Source organism: Heloderma suspectum, chromosome 2 (assembly GCF_057233095.1).
Source record: "Heloderma suspectum isolate Gila_16-S chromosome 2, 16-S_ref, whole genome shotgun sequence".
Lineage (NCBI taxonomy): Eukaryota > Metazoa > Chordata > Lepidosauria > Squamata > Helodermatidae > Heloderma > Heloderma suspectum.
Genome location: NC_139459.1, coordinates 289,377,048 through 289,399,480, shown reverse-complemented (window position 1 = coordinate 289,399,480; position 22,433 = coordinate 289,377,048). Strand labels below are relative to the sequence as shown.

The following is a 22,433-nucleotide window of genomic DNA, read 5'->3' as shown; positions in this document are numbered from 1 at the left end:
TTGTGAGGTGCAACCTGTCCCTTGCCAACAGCCCATCTTCCAGGAAGTATAGCCCGTGGTCCCAGAATCCAAATCTCTCAACTCGGCACCACCTTCATAGCCAGTCATTCACCCGGAGTATTTTTCGTTCCCTTTCTATCCCTCTTCTAACTACTGGAAGGATGGATGAGAAAACTATCTGGGCCCCAAAATTCTTGAGTTTCCTTCCCAAAGCTTCAAAGTCTGACGTGATCTCTTCGTAGCTCTGCTTGGCGGTATCATTTGTTCCCACATGGATGAGAAGAAAGGGATACCTGTCAGTGGGCTTTATGAGTGCAGGCAACCTTTCAGTCACGTCTCTAAGCCGTCCTCCCGGGAGACAACATACCTGGTGAGTCCACGGGTCTTCGCGACATACTTGGGTCTCGATCCCACGCAGCAAGGAGTCTCCCACTACTACCACTCTTCTCATCTTGTTGTAGGCCTGGGTTTCATCGCCTCTGTTTGATTGACCTTCAGCCTCTTGCTCACTCTCATGTAGGTTCCCCTGTGATTCTTCCTGTGCAGGCTGTCCTCCAGTCTCATCCGCAAGTACCTGGAATCGGTTCCACAGCTCCACTGCTTCCACTGGTGCAGAGTGGCGTCTAGTTCTTCTTCTCCTAACTGTCACCCTTTTCCAAGGAGCATCCTCTACTCCATTTTTCTTCACCTCGGCATTTCCCACTGCCTCATCTTGCTGTTGCTCTTCAAGCTTCTGGTCTTCCCTTTGCTGCTATAGTTCCCCCATTCTGTCCAAGAACTTTTCGTGTTCTCTTATTCCCTGGAGGATTGACAGTCATCGCTCCAGTCCACTTCCTTTTTCTTCCAGCAGCGTGACCACTTGCACTTGCTGCAGGTGTAGGCCATGTTGTTCTCAGGCAAGAAAACAAACATTGCACACACCTTGCAGGTAGGGATGGCAGAGGATTCCGCCACGGATCACGGTGAGGCCGAATGCCAGTGCATTTGGCCCCCCGAACTCTGTGGCGGAAGGGCCTGCCACCCCCCGCCCCCCTGTGGATCCCCCCCGGGACGAGACTCACCTGGGGCGGATCTTCCGGGCGGCGGCAGCTCCGGCGGCGGCAGCTGGTCTTCCGACCGGCTGCTGCCACTGCCATTTCCACTTTAATAAAAAAAAAAAAGAAAGAAAGAAAAAGAAAAACGTGATAGGCTACGTAAAGATTTACGTAGCCTATCATGACTAGGTTAAAAACAAAACAAAACACGACGTGATAGGCTACGTAAATCTTTACCTAGCCTATCATGACTGGGTGGGTTAAAAAAAAAACAATAACCCGCGTACACAAATGGCGGCTACGGCCACCGCCATTTGCATTCCTTATTTTTGCCCTCTTAATCTACGTAAATATTTACGTAGACTATGACGGCGAAAATCAAGGCGAACGCAAATAGCGTAGCGCACGCTATTTGCGTCTTTTTTTGATTCCCCGTTTTAGCCTACGTAAATCTTTACATAGGCTAAAACGGGGAATCAAAAAGGGACGTAAATAGCGCCCACTACGCTAGTTGTGTTCCTCTTGATTTTCGCCGTCATAGTGTACGTAAATATTTACGTAGATTAAGAGGGCAAAAATAAGGAACGCAAATGGTGGCGGCTGTAGCCGCCGCCATTTGTGTACGCTTTTTTTTTTTTTTAACCCAGAGCCCTCCGTGGCCGGACATCCGGCTGTGGACGGCTCTGGCCGGGCCTGGCCTGCTGCTCCACAGAGCTGCTGCCGAGCACAGCAGGCCTTGGAGAATTCCGGGGGGGTGGAACGGAGCGCCTCCCCCCCGGCGAGGATTCTGGGGGGAGGGATGGAACGCCCCCCCCCATCAACATAATCCGCGAACAGGTAAGTGACTTTCGTACATCCCTGCTTGCATGTCACCACCACTGGAGAGTCCTGTCCTTCCATTGCTTCTTTTCCCTTTTTGTGTCTAGCTTTGTGATTGTTCTAGACTAGCCTGTGCCTGCTCCTCTACTCAGTAGAGGTTAAAAGCAGAGTCCCACTGGTGTGGAAGTGTGTGTTACAAGACAAATAAATGAAAAAAAGTTAGTTTAAAAAAAACTAAAATGTTAGGGGCCTCCCCCTTGACCTCCCCTGCCGACCTCCCCTGGCTCTGCTCAGCTGGAAGGTGGGAAACAGACTGAAGCTTCCCGCCTACTCAGCTGCTGGGAGTACTCAGGCCACACACCCCCAATTCAGTTGGAGCTCTCAGAAGCACCTGGTGAGCTCACACCCACTCAGAAGGATAAAGGGGAGCCCCCTGGGCTTCCTGCAGCCCACTTACCTCTTAGCCTCTGTCTCCTTTGTCTCCTTTGTCTCTGCTACCACTGCAACTCCCCTGGCCAACTCCTGTTTGCTCCCCCTGTTTGCTCACTCTGGTCGCTCGCTGTCTAGGAGCTTGCTTGCTTCTGTAGTCCCTGGACCAGCTGGAGCAGCTTGCTCTGCTCTGCTCAGCTGGGAGGCGGAAAACAATTCAAGACTTTAGATATACATAAATGGTTCCCACATCTTTTAACAAAGGAAACTGCCAACTTAGCCTTTGTCAGACTGTAGCCTATTGGTCCCGCCTTCATCTATAATTTATATCCATTTATTCCACATGGTCTCTTACATTTACTACCAGTAGCTTAGTCATTCATTATTTGGCAATACATATCATGAACTATAAAAATTTCTGGCAATGAAATCATATTCTCATCCACCCCATGTCTTTTTATGGGGCAGCATTTTTTCAATATTCAAAATAATAAGAGGAAACTTGGCCCATAGTTTGATTTTTTTATTTTAAAAAAACTTAGATGGCATGGGGGTTCAGTGATTCAATAGTAGCTTTTTTCTTTAAGACAAAGAGCCTTCTACGGTAAGAGGAGAGCAGTATAAAGTATGAGCCTGTTAACAGACATTTTCTGGTATTGTGCTGAGAGCAAGCTGGATAAGCCATCTAGTATATAGAACCAATGATATAACAGACTTCTGAAATTAATTCTTCTGTGCATTTATTTGAATTTTGACTTGAGACCTGCAGATTGCAGTAAGCAGTAGCATGTCTGGAAAGATGGCATGGAAGAAGAAGGACAAGGGGAGGATGGTGAAGGAGACAGGATGGCTAGAGAAGTGGGGAATGGGGAAAGGAAGCTGAAAGGGCAGGAGGTGAAGTCCCCTCTCTCAACCATTAGCTGGGATACAGTGTTATGGGATGTTTTTAGAGGAGAAAACAGTTGGGGTTTCTAGGATCCGAAGGGACTTTGCTGTTGGTGGGATTGGGTTTGACGAGTCAATGAGAGCTTCCTTGAAGCTATTAGTATCTCCTAGTGGACAGTATTATTAATGGAAAACGAAGCAGAATTCTTGTTGGGAGTACTCAACACAGACATATCTAGATGGGTTGGGGTGTGGAGACATGAAGACTGAATTTAGAATAAACCCGTCCCTTTTAGGTCCTGGTGGAGTCAAGAGGAAATTACTGCCTTGTGGACAGTAGGGGCTGGAAAGATATCAAATTGGCTCTCCTGCAAAGGCTGTGAATGGCTCCGCCCTTTCATGTTTTGGGGAGAGGAAATACTTGAAATAGCTCAAGTGTGTGAGAGAAATGTCTATGTGTAGCTGTGTAAAGGAAGGGCAATACAGGGAGTTTTATTAACTCCCACAACTGTCCATGAATTTCTATTTGACATCATTTATATATAAGATATTCATGTGCTAGAGAAGGTTAGAATTGTGACTTTTAAAACTCTGTTCTCCTGGAAAGACATTTCCCTCCCTTTCAACTCAAACCAAACGGAAATCAAAAGCAAGCTCTCGTCCATAAAACACACACACATGCACGCACACACAGCCTAAATATGGCTGTTTTGATTTTTTTTGTAACATGTTTCTGACATGTTTGCCTGCAAAATGAGGTACTGACAGAGTTTCCCCCTCTTCCCTTCTGTTTCAGCATGTGATATTTCCAATAGCCAAACTGAGCTTTTTCTCTGCCAGTTGTTGTGCAGGTTAATCCTTTCTCCTCAGCTGTGGAAATATTCAGTGGAATTTTAGAAACTCAGTCCATGAGCCAGTTCGGATGATCTCTCAGCTTAATAAGCCAAGATGTGAACAAGCCTTTTCCTGTGCCATTTCCCTGCACACAGAGTCCCTTCGCTCCTCTCTTTGTAGCATGAGCAATGGAGGGAGCAATCCTATGGCCACTAGTCAGCGGCCATAGGATACGTAGTTTTCTGGGAACCAACCTTCCCTCCCTTCCACGCTGCCTTGGAGGCAGCATGGAGTGGTCCTGAGCTCCACACTTGGAAGAGGAGCAAAGAGCGGCCAAAACGGGGCATTCCACGAGGCGTTCCGGGGGGGGGGGGGAGCAGAAATGCTGTTATGACACATCCTATGTGTCATCCGGCAGCCTCCTCTCCCGCTCCACCTTCCCGTGGCTAGCAGCCGAAATTGGCTGTCTAGCCACAAATACAGGGCAGGAGAAGAGCAGAGGGAATAAGGCGGCCACCTATCCCCATAGGATTGCGCCCTAAACTAGGAAACCTCTAAGTTAACTATAGTTTCCTGTTTCATCTGAACTGGGAAACTATGGTTGTCAGCTTTAGAACAAGACAGGATACTAAACCATGATTTGAAGTTGGTTTAATATCCTGGTTTGATCCCAAACTGATAGCCATAAGGAGGTTCGCACTAATTTCTCCGTATGTTAAGTGAATATGCAGAGGGTTTCTTCGGACTGCGTGGGCTAGTCCCAACCTCCGCAGAACTGTATGATGCTTTCCCACTCCCCTGCTGAATGTCTGATGCACGTTCATGAGACGGAGTTGTCTGTGTGTACCCATGTACATCCAGAGAGCTCCTGCACTTGAGGAGTGACCTGTATGTACATGTGAACATGCAGAAAACTTTCTCATAAATGTCAAGCGGACCTTCAGAAGGAAGGAAGCGATGTCTGTTTCTGGCAGTGGGTGGGGGTAGCCTGTGTGGCCTCAAGCATATCTGTGCATGTTTATTGAACATGCAGGGGGTTTCGTGTTAACCTCTTATAGTATTCCAGTTCAGACAAAATTTATTTATTTATTACATTTCTATGCCGGCCAATAGCCAAAGCTCTCTGGGCAGTTCACAAAAAATGTGAAACAGTGGTTAATTGAAGACATCCTGGTTTGTTTGCTCATGCTGTGAAGGGAGGAGCAGAGGGGGCTGCATGCATGGACAAAAGGCTTGTTCATATCTTAGCTTCTTAAGGCAGAATATGATAATCAAAACACAGCCAATGTCAAAGAGGAAATTGTAAAAAGGCAACAACTAATTTTAGTATAATATGTTATTTGGTTCACACAGTGATCATACTATATCAATTTTAGGTGATACTGTTTTTATATGTATATGGTGTCCACTGATATTTAGTACACCAGACTGAAATAATTGGATTTACTTTGGCTTTGTAAATACCAGCTCTTACCTTATGGAAATAGGCTGCAATCCCACACACATTTACCTGGGAGTCAACCCCATTGAATACAATGGTACTTATTTCTGAGTAAACATGCATAGGATTTCCAATAATGTAGGAAAGGAGTAAAAGATCAGCTTATAACTGGGTGTTTGGAATTCATGTTAGATTTGTCTGTTCTATCACAGCCACACAGTGGACTAATTCCTTGCATAATTATTCCTGAAGCTGCTTTTTTGATACACTTGTGAAGTGTTTTAACTTGGCTTTTGTCAACTAGTCAGATGAAATTTGACTCTACCAGCAGTGTGCCAAAAGTGAGTATTATACCACATCTGGATTCAATTGAGCATTGCAAGACTCTTACATTCATACGGGGGTGGGGACAAGGTTAAATATGAAGCAATTCTTGCCATAGCTAAAAGAGCCACTGCTGTTTTTCTCTGTAGGTAGAAAATGTAATAATGCTTTGGTACTGTCAAACTGAGGGGTTTTTGGAAAAAGATTTAAGGTAGTAAGCAACATTTCAAATTATTTGCTTGTTCAACTTTGCAAAAGTTGAAAAAGTAGTTATCACCCATGGCTTGTAGTTCGCAGATTTTTTTTACATACATGAAAACGTATGATGTCTTACAGTGATGACCAGTCTAAAAAATGAGGCTATGTTGTTGGTAAGGATTTTTTCTTCTTCTGAAAGTAATGCATTTCCCTTCTTCTGCTAAACTAGTTTATGCCCCTGGCCCCTCGCCCCTGGCCAAAGAAGACAAAACTAGATAGATCAGTGTTGAGTGTTGTCTTCCTGTAGGTGAAGCTTACAAAACACTTTTTATTATCCATACCTGCTAGGGAGAGAAGAATACGTACTTCTCCCCCTGGACTCAGAGTACGTTTAGCTTGGAACTGCAGTATGGTGAACCTGGATCCCTACTTGGGTCTATCTACTTCAATCATATCTACACCTCTCAACACAGCAATCTTGTTATTTTCCACACCCTTCTATTTCACCTCCGCAAGCCCTCTTGTTTTTACTCTGTCTTAAAATCTTGTTCCTTTTATGTTGTTCTCTCCTCAAATTGTGATCTTTCTTTCTCTTTTCCTCAGGTACTGGCAAATCCAATTAATAATACTCTTTCCCTTGTCCCTTAGACCAGGGGTGGGCAGAATGTAGAACTCCAGATTTTGGGGAGCTTTTCTCAGGTGAACTTTGTGTCCACCCTTGCCTTAGACTTACTTTGCCAAAACCCTTCTGAAACCCTATTTTTTTGCTGAGTACAAAATATGTATGAGAGTCTCTGCTTCGGTGCCACATGAACATCCCACCTCACCGATCTTCTGCTTTCCCTCCCTTGTAGTTTCAGCAAGTTTTTAAAGGCCAGGGGGAAAATGGATCTAATACTCTGTACCTTGCTTGAGTTCTCAGTGCTTTGCTGTCTGTTCCCACAATGTGCAGGGTGTGGCGACTTACTGCCTGAGTGAAGATGAGCCAGAGAATGACAAAGGGTAGATACTAGTTTTGAATTTAGAGAAATTTAAGTTTTCTAGAGGTTTATAACTCTAAAGTTCTTGTCTATTTGTTGAAAGAAATATGTTAGTTTTGAACAGTACCTATAAGCATTGAGAGTCTAAACAGAAATGCATGTTTAAAGTTTTGATCAGGAGCCTTTTGACACCATCTACCAAAGTGTACTCCAACTATATATGTGTGATATTCCTATAAATTCTCAAATGCTCAGTGCTGGCTAAGATGCAATAAGACCAGCTGTGTCTTGGTGAATTCCTGACCCTAGCCACATTTCAAACAACATTTCACAGTGGCTAAGGGCAAAAGAGCTGCTTTTGAATCCTATTGAAGGCAGAGAGGCGGCATTTAAAACTTATCTCTATTAAGGAACTACGTGGTATGGCCTGGGCGTTGTTTAATTCTATAACTCCTCTTGTGCTTTCGCCAGACTCCCCCATAACTTTCTCTTCTTGCTTTCTCCAATGTTCATGTCAATACCAAATGGATATTAACGGAGTAGGACTAAATGAAGTACAGGGTGTTTGACTGTAGTAGGGGGCAGGGGCGTATAATATTAAAGTAAAATAGAGTAAGGCCCCAGTGTGATGCCATTTTCTCTTTCATTTTTCCTCTGAGATGTTGAATAGACACTTGTCTAGCATATTTTGGCTTTTGTCCCCCATAGGCACTTAACTTCTCCCTTTTGATAGCTTAATATGGTGGCTTGGGCTGTTTGTAACTGGCAGTCGTCAAGAACCGCTTCCTGCTCCTTGTAATGTTGGTGGGAATTGTGCTACTTTTCCAGAAGCACCTTAGAAAGTTTATGGTTCAAGGTAGTTGTCAATTGTGCTGTCTTTGAGTTATTTAATGTATCTTTGTCTTCGTCTTTTTTCTCTTTTTTCCCTTTCTTTTGAGATGCTATAAACTGGTTGTTTCCCTTATTTCCTCATAGCTGGTGTTAGACCTGGCCTGGATAATGTTTTGCTGACTGTGTTGATAAAGTGTAATGTGTTATTTTTTGTTTTTAAAAAATCACTAGTGATCTGTTTTTTAAAAAAAAAACCTCAAGGGGCCTGTGTGTCAAGGAGACAAGAGAATTGGGGTTTTTTTCTCCTTCAAAAAAGAACTTGGCTAGACATGCTCTGCAGCATAACAGATTGAGGTCATTAAGGCCTGTTTCAATTGTAGTATTAAGCAGTAGTTTATTTTAACCACGATTTGTTGAAGCTAGGACCTAGTTCACAAAGATTCAAACAAATTATAGTTTGTTTTGCCTAATGTTGGTTTGCTGGCCCTTCTCCCCCGCCCCCCAATCAATACCTGGCTGCTACACCAAATCTCTTGGTATAGAGCAGTGGTCTCCAAAGTGGGGTGCGCAAGATGATCCACTGGGGTGCGTGAGCTACCTCCTGCTCCTCCTACAAGCTTCTGTTGTGTGCAAGGAGAAGGAAAGCAGGAAGGAGATTAACCCTTGCCACTCTCCTTTCACAGAATGAAGCCAAGAAGGAAGCAGGCACTTTCCTCTCAGCTGCCATCCTGCTGAAGGAGAGCAGGAAGGGTCAACAGCCCAGGCCAAGCCATCAGTTGGCCAAGGAGTGGGGACTCTGCGCAGGGTGCGGGGCTGGAAACCAAGACTCCTGGCTCTGGTGTAGATAGGAGCCCAGCCAAGCATGCCTTTCCCGTCCTTGCAAGGAGACCTTTCCCCTCCTTGCAAATTGACAGTGGTGCCCTCGCTCGATCGTCAGTGTATAGCAATGACATGTGTACAGCTAAGTGGATTTACAGATTATATTAATAACTTTTAAGTGAGAGCAAAAAGGTTTTTCGTACCATTAATAAATAAAATATTTCTTTAAAAAAAGATTGTTTATTTCATCTTTATCTCATCATCTTGTTTTATTTTTATTTTTGTGTATGTTTAATAATGTACATAATATATTAGTACAGTAGTACGTGTCTATCATTTATAAATAAATATACATATAGTGGGGGTGCATGCTCAAAAAATTTTCACTGATAGGGATGCACAATCAAAAACATTTGGAGACCACTTGTATAGAGGACTAGCAAGGCATTGCTGCATCATCAGTTGTCTTACCCCTGGCTGCAGAAGCAGGGCAGGGAACACAAACCCTCTTCTCCTTGGAGAACTTTGGCCACTTTGACACACCCCTGAGCAAAACATATCTCTAAAGCAGTTGTCTCCAAAGTGGGGTGCATGGACCCCATAGGGTGTGCAAGATGATCCATTGGGGTACATCAGCTGCCTGATAATTGAACAGCCTCCTGCTGCCCCGACGAGCTGCCATTGTGTGCAATGGTGGTGGCAGCAGGATGGGACAGGAGCTGAGAGGGAAGCTCCATGGCATTTCTCTCTTGGCTCCAGTCCTATCCTGCCTCTAATGTGGCCACTGAGAGCAACTGTGCCAGTCCCTGCCAGGCACGGCAGAGGAAGGCGCAGTTGCTTGATCGGCCGTGGCACTGGAGCAGCTGCCATCCTGCTGAAGAAGAGTAAAGTTGTTCCACGTTTGCTGACCTTTTCTGTGATGACAAGTGGCTGTCAGTAGAGTGGCACCTAGCAGATATTTTTGAAAAAATCAACACACTTAATCTGTCCCTTCAAGGTAAAGGTGATGTTTTAATAATGAGTGAGAAAGTAACTCCTTTTCGAAAGGAACTTGTTCTATGGAGAGAACATTTTGAAAACGGATGTTTGGGAATGGTTCTATTGGTATGTGATTTTGTTGCTGAAAACAATGTGTGTTACCTATAAAAACTCTCATATCTGCACACTTTAATGGAATTTTCTAACCTGTTTAAAAACCTTCCAAATGAAGAGTTTCAGTGGGTTTTGAACCCATTTGTAAAAAATATAAAAATACAACACCTCCCAGTTAGTTTGCAAGATCAACTGATTGACATCAGGGAAGATGGAAGTTTTTTAGCTGAATTTCAACAAAAACCTTTGCATAATTGGTGGATGGGATTGAAAAATGAGTATCGTGATTTAGTAAGCGCAGCCAACAATGCACTTCTTCCATTTGGCTCTACATATCTTTGTGAGGAGTCTTTTTCAGCTATGACAGCCATTAAAACCAAGTATCGAAATAAACTGAACTTAGAACCAGACCTTTGAATCGCTGTATCACAAAGTGTTAAACCAAGGTTTTCAAAGATAATGAAGCATATTCAATCACATTGCTCTCACTAAAAATACTATTAATAATATACATTTTTAGTGAGAGCAAAAAGGGGGTTTGTACCATTAATAAATAAATTGTTTTAAAAATATTGATTATTTCATCTTTATCTCACCCTTTTTTAATTTCTGTTTTTGGTGTATGTTTTATAATGTACAAAATACATTGGTACAGTAGTACATGTATATAATTTATAAATAAATATACATATATTGGGGGTGCATGTTCAATTTTCTTTTACTGATAGGGGTGCGGGATCAAAAAGGTTTTGAGACCACTGCTCTAAAGCATCCCTCCTTTCTCCCATTCCTGTATACTCCCCAGGAATCTAGCCCTCTTTGTTAACCATGGCCTCCCAACCCTCTTAGACAAAAATAATTCTGACTGTGGCCTTCTTCAATAAAGGCACACCTTTTTTTCAGAAGTAAAGCTGCATTGGCAAACAAGTAGAAGTATAGGTCTTGGTAATAATGTGGATTCTTACGATATAAGAGGGGTGGGTGTATTGTTGTTGCTCAGTTGTTAAGTCGTGTCCATCTCTTTGTGACCCCATGGACCATAGCACGCCAGGCCTTCCTGTCCTCCGTTCTCTCCCGGAGTGTGCTCAAGTTCATATTCATTGCATCGGCGATGCTATCTAGCCATCTCATCCTCTGCTGTCCCCTTCTCCTTTTGCCATCGATCTTTCCCAGCATCAGGGTCTTTTTCAGGGAGTTTTATCTTTGCATTCGGTGGCCAAAATATTTGAGCTTCAGCTTCATTATCTGTCTTTCCAATGAGCAGTCAGGGTTGATTTCCTTTAGGATGGACTGATTTGACCTTCTTGCAGTCCAGGGGACTCGTAACAGTCTTCTCCAGCACCACAGTTCGAAAGCATCAATTCTTCGGCGCTTAGCCTTCCTTATAGTCCAGCTCTCACAGCCATACATTACTAATGGGAAAACCATAGCTTTGATTAGACTGACTTTTGTCGGCAAGGTGATGTCTCTGCTTCTTACTATGCTGTCTAGGTTTGCCATAGCTTTCCTCCCAAGGAGCAAGCGTCTTTTAATTTCATGGCTACAGTCATGGTCTGCGATGATCTTGGAGCCCAAGAAAATAAAATCTGTCACTGCTTCCATTTCTTCCCCTTCTATATGCCAGGAAGTGATGGGGCCAGATGCCATGATCTTAGTTTTGTTAATGTTGAGTTTCAAACCAGCTTTTGCACTCTCCTCTTTCACCCTCAACAAGAGGCTCTTTAGATCCTCTTCACTTTCTGCCATTAGGGTGGTATCGTCTGCATATCGGAGGTTGTTGATAATTCTCCCGGCAATCTTAATTCCGACCTGTGCTTCATCCAACCTGGCGTTTCTCATGATGTACTCTGCATATAAGTTAAATAAGCAGGGCGACAATATGCAGCCTTTGTCAGGGTGGACACTGAGCCCATAGAATCCCAGAGTAGTTCTGATTCTGAGGAAGAGCAGTCGCTCCTGGGAGAGGAGCGCACTCCTTTTTCCCAGGGCCAACAGCTGATGGAGATTCCTCCCACCAGCATTCCTAGTTTAGATAGCAGTCCTGAGAGTGACAGCGCGCGGGAAGCAGACTTGATGGACGCGCGATGCCGACGCAGAGAGCAGCGCCAAATGGAGGGCGCAGAAAGGAGGCGTAGTGCCCAGTTGGCGCGCGAACAACGGCTGCGCCCAGAGGATCCAAGGGAAAAGGGGAGGGACTCTCCCTAGTCCTTAAGTTCAGGGGTCTGCCAGTAATTCCCTTTCAAACGGGGACCAGCTGTTCCAACTTAGGGCATAGGCATTCTGCTGCTCATATCTAGTTGCTAACGGTAGAGTTGTTAAGTTGTAAAAGAGGAATAAAGCTTTGAAAAGAATCCCTTTGTCTGTGTCTGGACTTGGCTACTGGATTAGACTGAGAGAGGCCTCCAAGGAGCCCTTGACAGCCTTGTCGTACTCCTTTCCCAATTTTGAACCAATTGGTTGTTCCATGTCCGGTTCTTACTGTTGTTTCTTGACCCTTGTACAGGTTTCTCAGGAGACAGGTAAGGTGGTCTGGTACTCCCTTCACTTTCAGAATTTGCCACAGTTTGTTGTGATCCACACAATCAAAGGCTTTAGCGTAGTCAATGAAGCAGAAATAGACGTTTTTCTGGAATTCTCTTGCTTTCTCCATTATCCAGCAAATGTTGGCGATTTGACCTCTCGTTCCTCTGCCTCTTCGAAACCCAGCTTGTACTTCCGGTAGTTCTCGGTTCACATTCTGCTGAAGCCTAGCTTGTAGGATTTTGAGCATAACCATGCTGGCATGTGAAATGAGCGCAATTGTACGGTAGTTTGAACACTCTTTGGCATTGCCCTTCTTTGGAATTGGAATGTAAACTGACCTTTTCCAGTCTTGTGGCCACTGTTGAGTGTTCCAAATTTGTTGGCATATTGAGTGCAGCACTTTAACAGCATCATCTTTCAGGATTTTAAATAGCTCAGCTGGAAGACTGTCATCTCCGCTAGCTTTGTTGTTAGTAATGCTTCCTAAGGCCCACTTGACTTCACTCTCTAGGATGTTCGGCTCAAGTTCAGTGAGCACACTATCATGGCTATCAGGGACATTCAGATCTTTTCGGTATGTCAGGAGCGCCCTGGCAGCCTCTTTCAGTCTACTCCAATAGCTAACTCAAGACACAGACAAAAGGAATCTTTTCAAAGCTTTAATCTTTTTACAACTTAATGACTCTTTCAGATGCTAATTACCAGCGACTAAGCAAGGAACAGCAGAGTAGCCTATGCTCCAGGTTAAGCAGTTGGTCCCCGTTTGAAGGAGAATCATGGGAAGACCCTGAACTTATGGGCTAGGGAGAGTTCCTCCCTCTTTCCCTTGGGTCCTCAGGACGCGACCGTTGCTTGCGCGCCAAACGAGCGCTACACCTCCTTTCGTGCCCTCCAGCTGTCGTTGCTCCCGGTGTCAAGCGTCCAGCAAGCCCCTCTCCCACACTCTCTCGCTGCCAGGGTCACTATCTATCTCAGGAATGCCGGCAGGAGGAATCTCTGCCAGCTGCTGTGCCTGTGAGAGATGAGCTGGCTCCTCTCCCACAGATTGCTGTTCCTTCTGAGAATCAGAACTGCTCTGGGGTTCTATCGGCTCAGTTTCCACCCTGACACTGTATAGTTCTTCTGTGTATTATTTGCACCTCTTCTTAATCTCATCTGCTTCTGTTAGGTCCCTGCCTTCTTTGTCCTTTATCATGCCCATCTTTGCACAAAATGTTCCCTTGAGATCTCTGATTTTCTTGAAAAGATCTCTAGTCTTTCCCATTCTATTGTTTTCCTCGATTTCTTTGCATTGTTCATAAGAAGGCCTTCTTGTCTCTCCTTGCTATTCTCTGGAACTCTGCATTCAGTTGGATATATCTTCCCCTTTCTCCCTTGCTTTTCGCTTCCCTTCTTTCCTCAGCTACTTGTAAAGCCTCCTCAGACAGCCACTTTGCTTTCTTGCATTTCTTTTTCTTTGGGATGGATTGAGTTGCTGCCTCCTGAACAATGTTACGGACCTCCGTCCATAGTTCCTCAGGCACTCTGTCTATCAGGTCTAATCCCTGAAATCTATTCCTCACCTCCACTGTATATTCATAAGGGATATGATTGAGGTCATACCTGAATGGTTTAGTGGTTTTCCCTACGTTCTTCAATTTCAGCCGAAATTTTGCAAGAAGCAGCTCATGATCTGAGCCACAGTCAGCTCCAGGTCTTGTTTTTACTGACTGTATGGAGCTTCTCCATCTTTGGCTGCAAAGGACATAATCAATCTGATTTCGATATTGACCACCTGGTGATGTCCATGTGTAGAGTCGCCTCTTGTGCTGTTGGAAAAGAGTGTTTGCTATGATCAGCGTGTTCTCTTGGCAAAACTCTATGAGCCTTTGTCCTGCTTCATTTTGTACACCAAGGCCATGCTTGCCTGTTATCCCGGTGATTTCTGGCCTTCCTACTTTAGCATTCCAATCCCCTATGATGAAGAGGACATCTTTTTTTGGTGTTAGTTCTAGAAGGTGTTGTAGGTCTTCATAGAACCGATCAACCTCAGCTTCTTCGGCCTCAGTGGTTGGGGCATAGACTTGAATTACTGTGATGTTGAATGGTTTGCCTTGGATTCATACTGAGATCATTCTATCATTTTAGAGATTGTACCCCAGTACTGCTTTTCCCACCCTTTTGTTGACTATGAGTGCTACTCCATTTCTTCTAAGGGATTCTTGCCCACAGTAGTAGATATGAAGGTCACCTGAATTAAATTAGCCCATGCTTGTCCATTTGAGTTCGCTGCTTCCCAAGATGTTGATGTTTAATTTTGCCATCTCATGTTTGACCACCTCCAGCTTACCTTGATTCATTGATCTGACATTCCAGGTTCCTAAACAATATTGTTCTTTACAGCATCGGATTTTCTTTTCACCACCAGACACATCCACAGCTGAATGTCCTTTTGGCTTTGGCCCAGCTGCTTCACTCTTTCTGGCGCTACTTGGAAATTCCCTCTGCTCTTCCCCAGTAGTATATTGGACACTTTCCGACCTGAGGGGCTCATCTTCCAGCATCATATCTTTTAGCCTTGTGATACATTCCATGGGGTTTTCTTGGCAAGAATACTGGAGTGGGTTGCCATTTCCTTCTCCAGTGGATCACATTTTGTCAGAACTCTCTGGCATGACCTGTCCGTCTTGGGTGGCACTGCACAGCATAGTTTATGGCTTCACTGAGTTACGCAAGCCCCTTCGCCACAACAAGGCAGTGATCCATGAAGGGGTGTAGTGTTATTGTACAGTAACAAAATTTAGTGAGAAAGGAGTTGGTGGTGGCAGTTAGGGAAGGCTTTGTCAAACTGTGCAGTTGTATCTTTTGAATAGTTGATATAGGTTGCGAAGAGCAAAGATGTTGTCTTAACTAGAGACATGAAGAGGCCCAGAAAAAAAAACAGAAAAATTAGGAAAAACATAATTTTTCCATTTTTTTCTGAGGACTGTATTTGTTTTTTTTCCCCCTGAACAATAGAACAGCTTTGGATTATGAAATACTTTGTTTTAGAATTTAAGACAAAGTGTTTATATATTGTTACCCAGCCTTTATGATTTCTAAAAGCTATGTAATAACACTTTTATTACAAAGACTAGAAATGTAAAATGTCTGGAAATAATGAAGACATAGGGAACAATGTTTTTTTCAGTCCTCTGTTTAAGATTCCCAGCATAGGTATTTCTTTAATTCTTTATTAAAATTATTGATCTAAAATGGATTTTACTGATAAACATTTATGCTCAGCTTCTCAGCATGTGAGTAGAGTTACAATTGTGCATTCTTAACAGTAAATGTGCATTCTCGACAGTCTGGGTTTTGTTCTATAGAGTCCTGTGTTTCTGATGCTGTAGCAGTCATTTAATGTAGTTCTAATCCATTTAGGCAATAATTGCACATGTACTGAGTTTACTTTTTAAAGTTTCAAAGTATAATGATGATTTCATGAGCAAACTAAGTTATACATAATATAACTTTAGGAACAGAAAGTCTGCTTTATGTTCCTAAAGCAGCCCTCCCCAGTCTGGTGCCCTCTGGATGTTTGGGAGTGCCCAGCATTCCTGACCATCGGTCATGCTGCCTGAGGCTGATGAGAGCTGAAGTGCAAAATATCTGGAGTGCACCGGGTTGGCGAAGGCTTTATTAAAGCAACAAAGTGACTTTAGATCTGTAAGGAGTGCTAAAAAATTGCTTATTTTTCAATTTCCCCCCAAATCTCCATTTTTTCCCTGAACACCCCCCCAAAACCATTTTTTTCCCCATCGCCCAAACATTTATGGAAATTTTACTTCTCTACCCTTAACATATATCTCTCATTAGAAATGTGTAAAAATGCCTGTGGTCTCTTCACATTTTCCCCACCCTGCCCTTGCACAGCTACTGTAGATTGCTTGTCAGTGAGGAGGTTGGTGGGGGAAGGAGCCTGTTGCCAGGCAGACTGAGGAAGATAGTGAAGCCTGTGAAAGTGCCTGTGAGAGTCTCTAATCCAGAGCTTTCCAAACTTTTCATGTTGGTGACACACTTTTTAGACATGCATCATTTCATGACACGGTAATTCAGTTTTACTAACAAACTGGAGGTTAAACTAACCCATTATAAGAGATATGGACGCATACATAAATTGTAATAATTAAATGTATGGGGATAGAACATATCTCATGAAAACCTTTCATTTATATTTTTTAAAATATATGATTTGTAAGATAATAACGTACATTGTTACATTTATGAGTAACAGTATGTAAATATGTGCAAGAAAATGTGAAAAATAAACAAAATTAACTATTTACAATACATATTAGGACACATAGGCCCAGGTAGGAGGTCAGCTGCAAAAACACATGAAGTAGAGAAGCAAAAGTCCAACAAAAGTGGTGTAAATATGTATGTCTCACTACAAGGCTATATTGCTGTAAATATTTGCAATGCCTAAGTCCAGTGTCCAGTTCCAGCACTCTCCGGTGGTACACTGCCGGTGGATGGTTAATCCACAATTACAGCAGAGTAAAAATAAAAACAAATGGCAGAAATGAAATTATAAGTGTCACGTGGTGGGTGGCTTGCTGATTGCCACATGGGGCTTGGGAGGGTGGCCTCCCTTCAGCCAGCAGCAGGTGGGTTGACTGGGTGTCAGCCTGCAGCTGCGCTCGCCCGGGTGATTGGGAGCTCGCTGATTCTGAGGCTTCTGGCCTCCACTGAGCTCTGTTCCGACTGGCCAAGATGGCGGATGGCCCGCTTGGTGCAGTCCCAGGTGGCTTTTCCACCAGCGCGCTACTCTGGCCTGGCCACGCAGTAGCACGGTGCAGATGTCCGTGAAGGGCGTGCTCGAAATCTCGCAGGGCTGGTGGCCGCTGCCACTTCTCTGCGCCTGCGTTGGCCAAACTCTTCTCCCAGGGCAGCGCCTCCCCTCCCCTCTCTTCGCCCCGCGCCTCTACCTCGCCGTACTGCTCCAACACCGCCAATCACGTGCATCCTACGTCAAGACGCCACATGATCCTAAAGCAGCTAATGTTAAAGCAGCTAAGCCTTAGCTGCTTTAACATTAGCTGCTTTAGGAAGTTCCAGGGGAGGGGCCAAGGGAAGCAAACGCAAGTAAGGGAGCTCCGCGGTGCCCTTCACAATTTTCTGCATTTCGAGCGACACACCTACACACTGCCGCTGACACACTAATGTGTAGTGGCATACAGTTTGGAAAGCTCTGCTCTAATCAGGCAGAGTGGTCTTATTTTCAAGCTGGTCTTCCCTTGTGTCTCTGTTGATAGGTGGGCAGCAGGGATGGATCATGCAACAACAAAACCAGAATATCGAGTTTGGACATAATGACAAGCCAAGTTTTAAAATGGCCTGGAGTGTGTCATTTTTGGTAGAAAGGGTACAAATCAAATTAATAATATACAAGCCAACTTCAGACTGTTTTAGAATACTTGTCTGCAGGCCCCAAACAATGGTTAGTGAGCCTGGTCAGGTTCAGGCATACACACACAGTATTTCTTATGTATTATGTTGTGTTATAGGGTTGAAGAGAGTGGGAATCTCTTGCTGTTCTTCAGAAGCCTCTCCTCTTTCTCTGACTGGTGTGAACATCGGAAACGCACATTGACCTATTTCAAGGTAGTGTTTTGAAATGTTACATTCTTATTTGAAACTCTGCTGTCTCCATATTAATCTGTTGAGTTATAGAATAAGAAAAAAATAATGAATTGTAACGCATTGTTTTTTGCAATGCTGATTAATTATGTGTATCTTATTGCATAATGGTATTGTACTTTTTGGAAAATTAGTTACATATTTATACTTGTTAGATTCTGTGCTGTTTGTAGAGGTTGCAGTGCCTTAAAATTATAGCATATTTTATTACTATCTTGCCTGCGGAGTTAGGAACTTTCACTTCCCATTAGAATACAAAAGCATAAATCTATATAAAATGTCATTATCCTAAATAGTGTATTTTTTTATAGTCATGTGCCAGAATTGATTGGAAGGGAACAAAGTAGCTCTATTTCAGCCAGTGGTGCTGTGACAATTCCACAATTTAGGAAATTATTTTAGTTACGTCTTTCTCATCATTTTTACAATGTGTTGGATAAAGAAAAGGCAAGTATTTAAAATTTAAGTGGGTGCTTTCTGGTTCTGGACTCTTTCATGATATTAGAATATAATATTTGTGGAATAGTGTACAGAAAATAATTCTATGCATTTCAGCACCTATTTGACTTACCTTCATGCCGATGTTTGTTCTTCCCTCTGTGAGTTCAAATTTGGGCTATTGTAGATGTAATGCTGCTGATTGCTTTCAGATACTTAACCACAGTTAATTGTCATCAGTCCTATAGCTAAAATGGCCCTTTCAGATAATGATTCAAATCATAATGGAGTCTATATAATCAATGACAGCCAAGGGCAGTTATGAGAAGGAACTTTGACAGAGAGCAAGACACTCAGACAGACAATAGTATACATAACTCTGTCCTCTTGAGGTACAGAGATTCCTTGGATAGTACAATAAAGGAATCTCAAATTGTACATCTTGGTTGTGTGTTTAACAATATAAAATGGAGGAGAAAGGAGTAGTGATTTGGTTTAAGCACTTTAAGGGATAGAGTGCTGTTTTTTATTCTAGCCAGGCTGTAAGTCTGTGAGCAATTTCCAAGGTAACTGACCAGGAGCAGAAATTAGACATGCTGCAATAAAGATCCAGTCAGATGTGGGTAGTGTAGATCCCAAGAGAGCTGATAGGGACAGCAGTTAATCCAACCAAGTCAGTGCTAGACTGGATTATTATTACTCTTGCACTGAACTGTGCACTGAATAGCCTTGGCTTATTCTCTTTACCTTCTTTACCGAGGCAGAGTCTAAAGCCTTGGGTAGTTGGTAGGCTGACTCAGACTCTTTTCCAGAAAGGTCTGAACTGCCACTCCCAAATTCAGAGGCTAGTCTTCCCCTCCCCAAAGATCAATATAAGGTTCCATTGTGAGAACTCCAGAGCATACAATCCCAGCTTGGAATCATCAGAGGGATGGAAAGAATGTCTTTAGTGATTGGATTTACACAACATGCCAACCCATGATGGGTTGTTTTCTGAACAACCCGTGATGGGTTGTTTTCTGGTGGGTTAGCATGTTGTCCGAACCCAGACTGGTTTTCATAGAATAGTAGAATAGTAGGGTTGGAAGGGTGCGTTGTTTTTCCGAAAACACGCAGCCTAATAAACCATGGTCTGAAGTAGGGGTTGCTTTACCCATGATGGCTTGGCATGTTGTCTGAACCTGGACATCCTGACCCATCATGGCTAAAGAGCATTGGACAGCAAGCCGCTTGACAAGAGCAGCAGAAACCCCTGCTGCTCTTCTGGAACACAGCTGCGATCGCTTTTCATGATGGTGGCCAAGTGGCTTCCAGTGCCCCCTTTTCCTTGCCAGCAGCAGCCTCTCAAAAGTGACCAAATGTTGCTTTGGAGTTGCTGCTGCTGCCCCCATCATGGCTCCGGCCAACCCCCCCTCCCCCCGGCCCTGCTCCAACTGCGATGCCGATCATGGTCAGAGCCCTGTTTTAAAAATTCTTTTTAATTCTGTGCAAAAACAGGGTTGGGAATTTTTTTTTTTTCATTTTCCCATTTTATGTGCGCAAATGTCCCCTTTAGTTTTTATTTTTAGTTATTTGCAGTTGCGCAATTGTGGGTATCAAAAAATTTAGGGGTTTGCCTTGGCTGCTCCTTTGTATCTCAAACATACAAAGGAACACTCAAGGCTATACTGTAGCAAGGCTGTACAGTATAGCTGTGATAAAGACCTTGATGGTGTCAACATCTTTTATGGCCTAGAACTCTTTCTCACCTTCAGTTGTATTTGCTTGCCAGATTCCTATTTGGGCTGTTTGTTTGTGTTCCTAGTAACTTGTTTAAATCTTGCATCATAAAAACTTTGAACTGGAATCTATTGGTAAACAAGGACTCTATAATTGTATAGTGCCCTGCTGTGGGGGCTACTGCATCTTCTACTACCCTGGACCATATCAACCCTAGACTTACCCTAACCCCAAGAGATTGTGTTTGCCTGGTCTCCTAATCATAAAAATGCTACAAGGGAACTTCTCTGCCACCCTAGGACTCTGTTTGTGTGGTCTTTCCTTGCTGAACCCATTCTGCTGGGACTGTCCCATCAAAAATGGACCTTTGTTTGTTTAAACTCGTCTCTTGAACCCATACAGTAGAAATTCCAACGTAGCATCTATGGTTTGGACTGATCTCTGTTTATAACTTTCTAGCCTTAAACCTGTTTCCTGAACCATCTTAAATTGCCTGGAATGTTTTCTTACCTGGGTTATTGTGACCCTTGTCTTTGCCTTATATTTTAAACGGTAGAAATCCCAACTTGGAAAATTTTGTTGGACTGATTTTGAACACAGTTGTAGTTATTAGTCTGACTCCTGAACCAAGATCTACCAGGGGCCCTTTACAGTAGAGACCTCTTCTGCTCAGGACTCCTTCTTGTTTAGTTAATTCCTGAATCTTTGGACTTTTTTCAACTGGGACCCCAACAGTGTAAGATCCTAAAGTATTGAACTTCTCTAATAAGCTGGGAGTCTGCCTTGTTGTGACTTATTCCTGTATCTTGAACCTGAGTCAGCTTGGGGCTCTCGTGAATAGGAATCCTGCATTAGAGAATGTCTCTATATTGCCTAGGGCTCCAGTCATGACTCCTCTGGCATCGTAGACAATAATCTGTTCTGAATCTTGTATTCTGAATCTGGATTTCTAAGTGCTTTGAATCCTCAGTGGTTTTCTAATACTATGTCTCTGACTATAATTATGCACCTGCTTAGATACTGTTCCTTGATCTCAGCCATGTGCCATTAGCTCTTGAGTTAACTACTTTATAACTTCTAAGGTTAAGTGCTATCACCTCTCAAGTGTGGTTTGTATCACCTCATCTGCACCAATAAACCAATGTCACTGAATTCCTGTCTCTGTCAACCTGTCCTAAGGTGAGGCAGCTAAGCTGCCCTGACAAAGTGCTGCTATCTGTATCGGTACAGAGAAACAATTAGGAATTCAGCTTAATCATCTTGGCCAGCCATGTAAGACAAGATACTTTCAATGGAATAGTAAGGCCTGTTCTCTTTTTCGTTTGGTGATTTGTTTTATTAGACACTTAAAATTCTAGACAATAAGAACCACGTGCAAACTAAAATCAAACAAATCTCTCTAAACATTTCACATCACATAAATTCATCATGTAACTGAGGTGTGATACATAATATTGTTAAAATAGCATAGTTACAGCAGAGCTGTAATATAGCCTTTAATGCCGGTGAATAATTAAATCAGAAAATAATATATCTGTCCTAACCAAAAATATGCAAAAAATGAGAGTGAGTTCAAATCAGAATTTACTGATAAGACAGTGCTTCCTGTGAAGCCTTCAATTGACATACATACACACACACGCTATTTGACCAGTGTATTGAAATCAGCCAAACTGCTGTCTGTTTGAGAGAAGACGTTCAACTCAGGCTGATTACAACCTGGATCTCAAAATGTCAAAACAGTCATGTGGTGGTGGTTAGAGGAGTGTGATATTCTAAATAGAATAAAGATTTTACAAATGTTGCTTATTCTTACTGGAAAATGCTGTGCGTGGTTTCTTGGAAGCAAGTTTCAATAAATTCAGTAGGACTTAGAAATGTCCATTGTACTGTGGTCATTTAAAATTTACAGGAGTGCATTAAATGTTACCCAAATGGATGAATCTTCCTTCAAGTTCTAAGTATACTAATTGGACTTAAAGAACATTAAAAATAGTAAATTATCAATACCTTTCAGGATTATTCAGATAAGGATTAATTGCTTCTAGGTGGTAGTGTCCAGTCTAAACAACAGAGCCTAATAAACTCCTGTACCTCATTTGAAGAAACTTTCAATGTTAGATCTTTTAAATTAACGCTAGATATTTTTATTCACTGGTTCCTGATTTTAATATTTAACAGAAAGCATTTATGTCAGAAATTTGTGTTTAGTATGTATTATACACTTAAATCTAGCTGCTTGCTGTTATTTTAGTGTCATAGAGTTTGCACGAGACCCTGTGGATTAACTGGTTCAGCCTCCTGTTAGGATGTCCTATACCTAAACCATCTGAACAGGTGCCAATCTATCCTCTCTATGGAACCTCTGACAAACTCCACAACTTCCCTGGGCAGAACTGTTTT

General features: G+C 43.0%; 1 protein-coding gene across 8 annotated transcripts in view; it reads left to right on the top strand.

The window, feature by feature from the left end:
• CENPP (centromere protein P) overlaps nt 1–22,433 on the top strand; it is a 272,212-nt gene that overhangs the window by 18,611 nt on the left and 231,168 nt on the right. For all 8 annotated transcript variants that reach the window (XM_084839849.1, XM_084839847.1, XM_084839850.1 and 5 more), the window contains exon 6: nt 17,741–17,837. In XM_084839849.1, the coding sequence (XP_084695975.1) occupies nt 17,741–17,837 (97 nt within the window). The remainder of the gene's footprint in view (nt 1–17,740; nt 17,838–22,433) is intronic.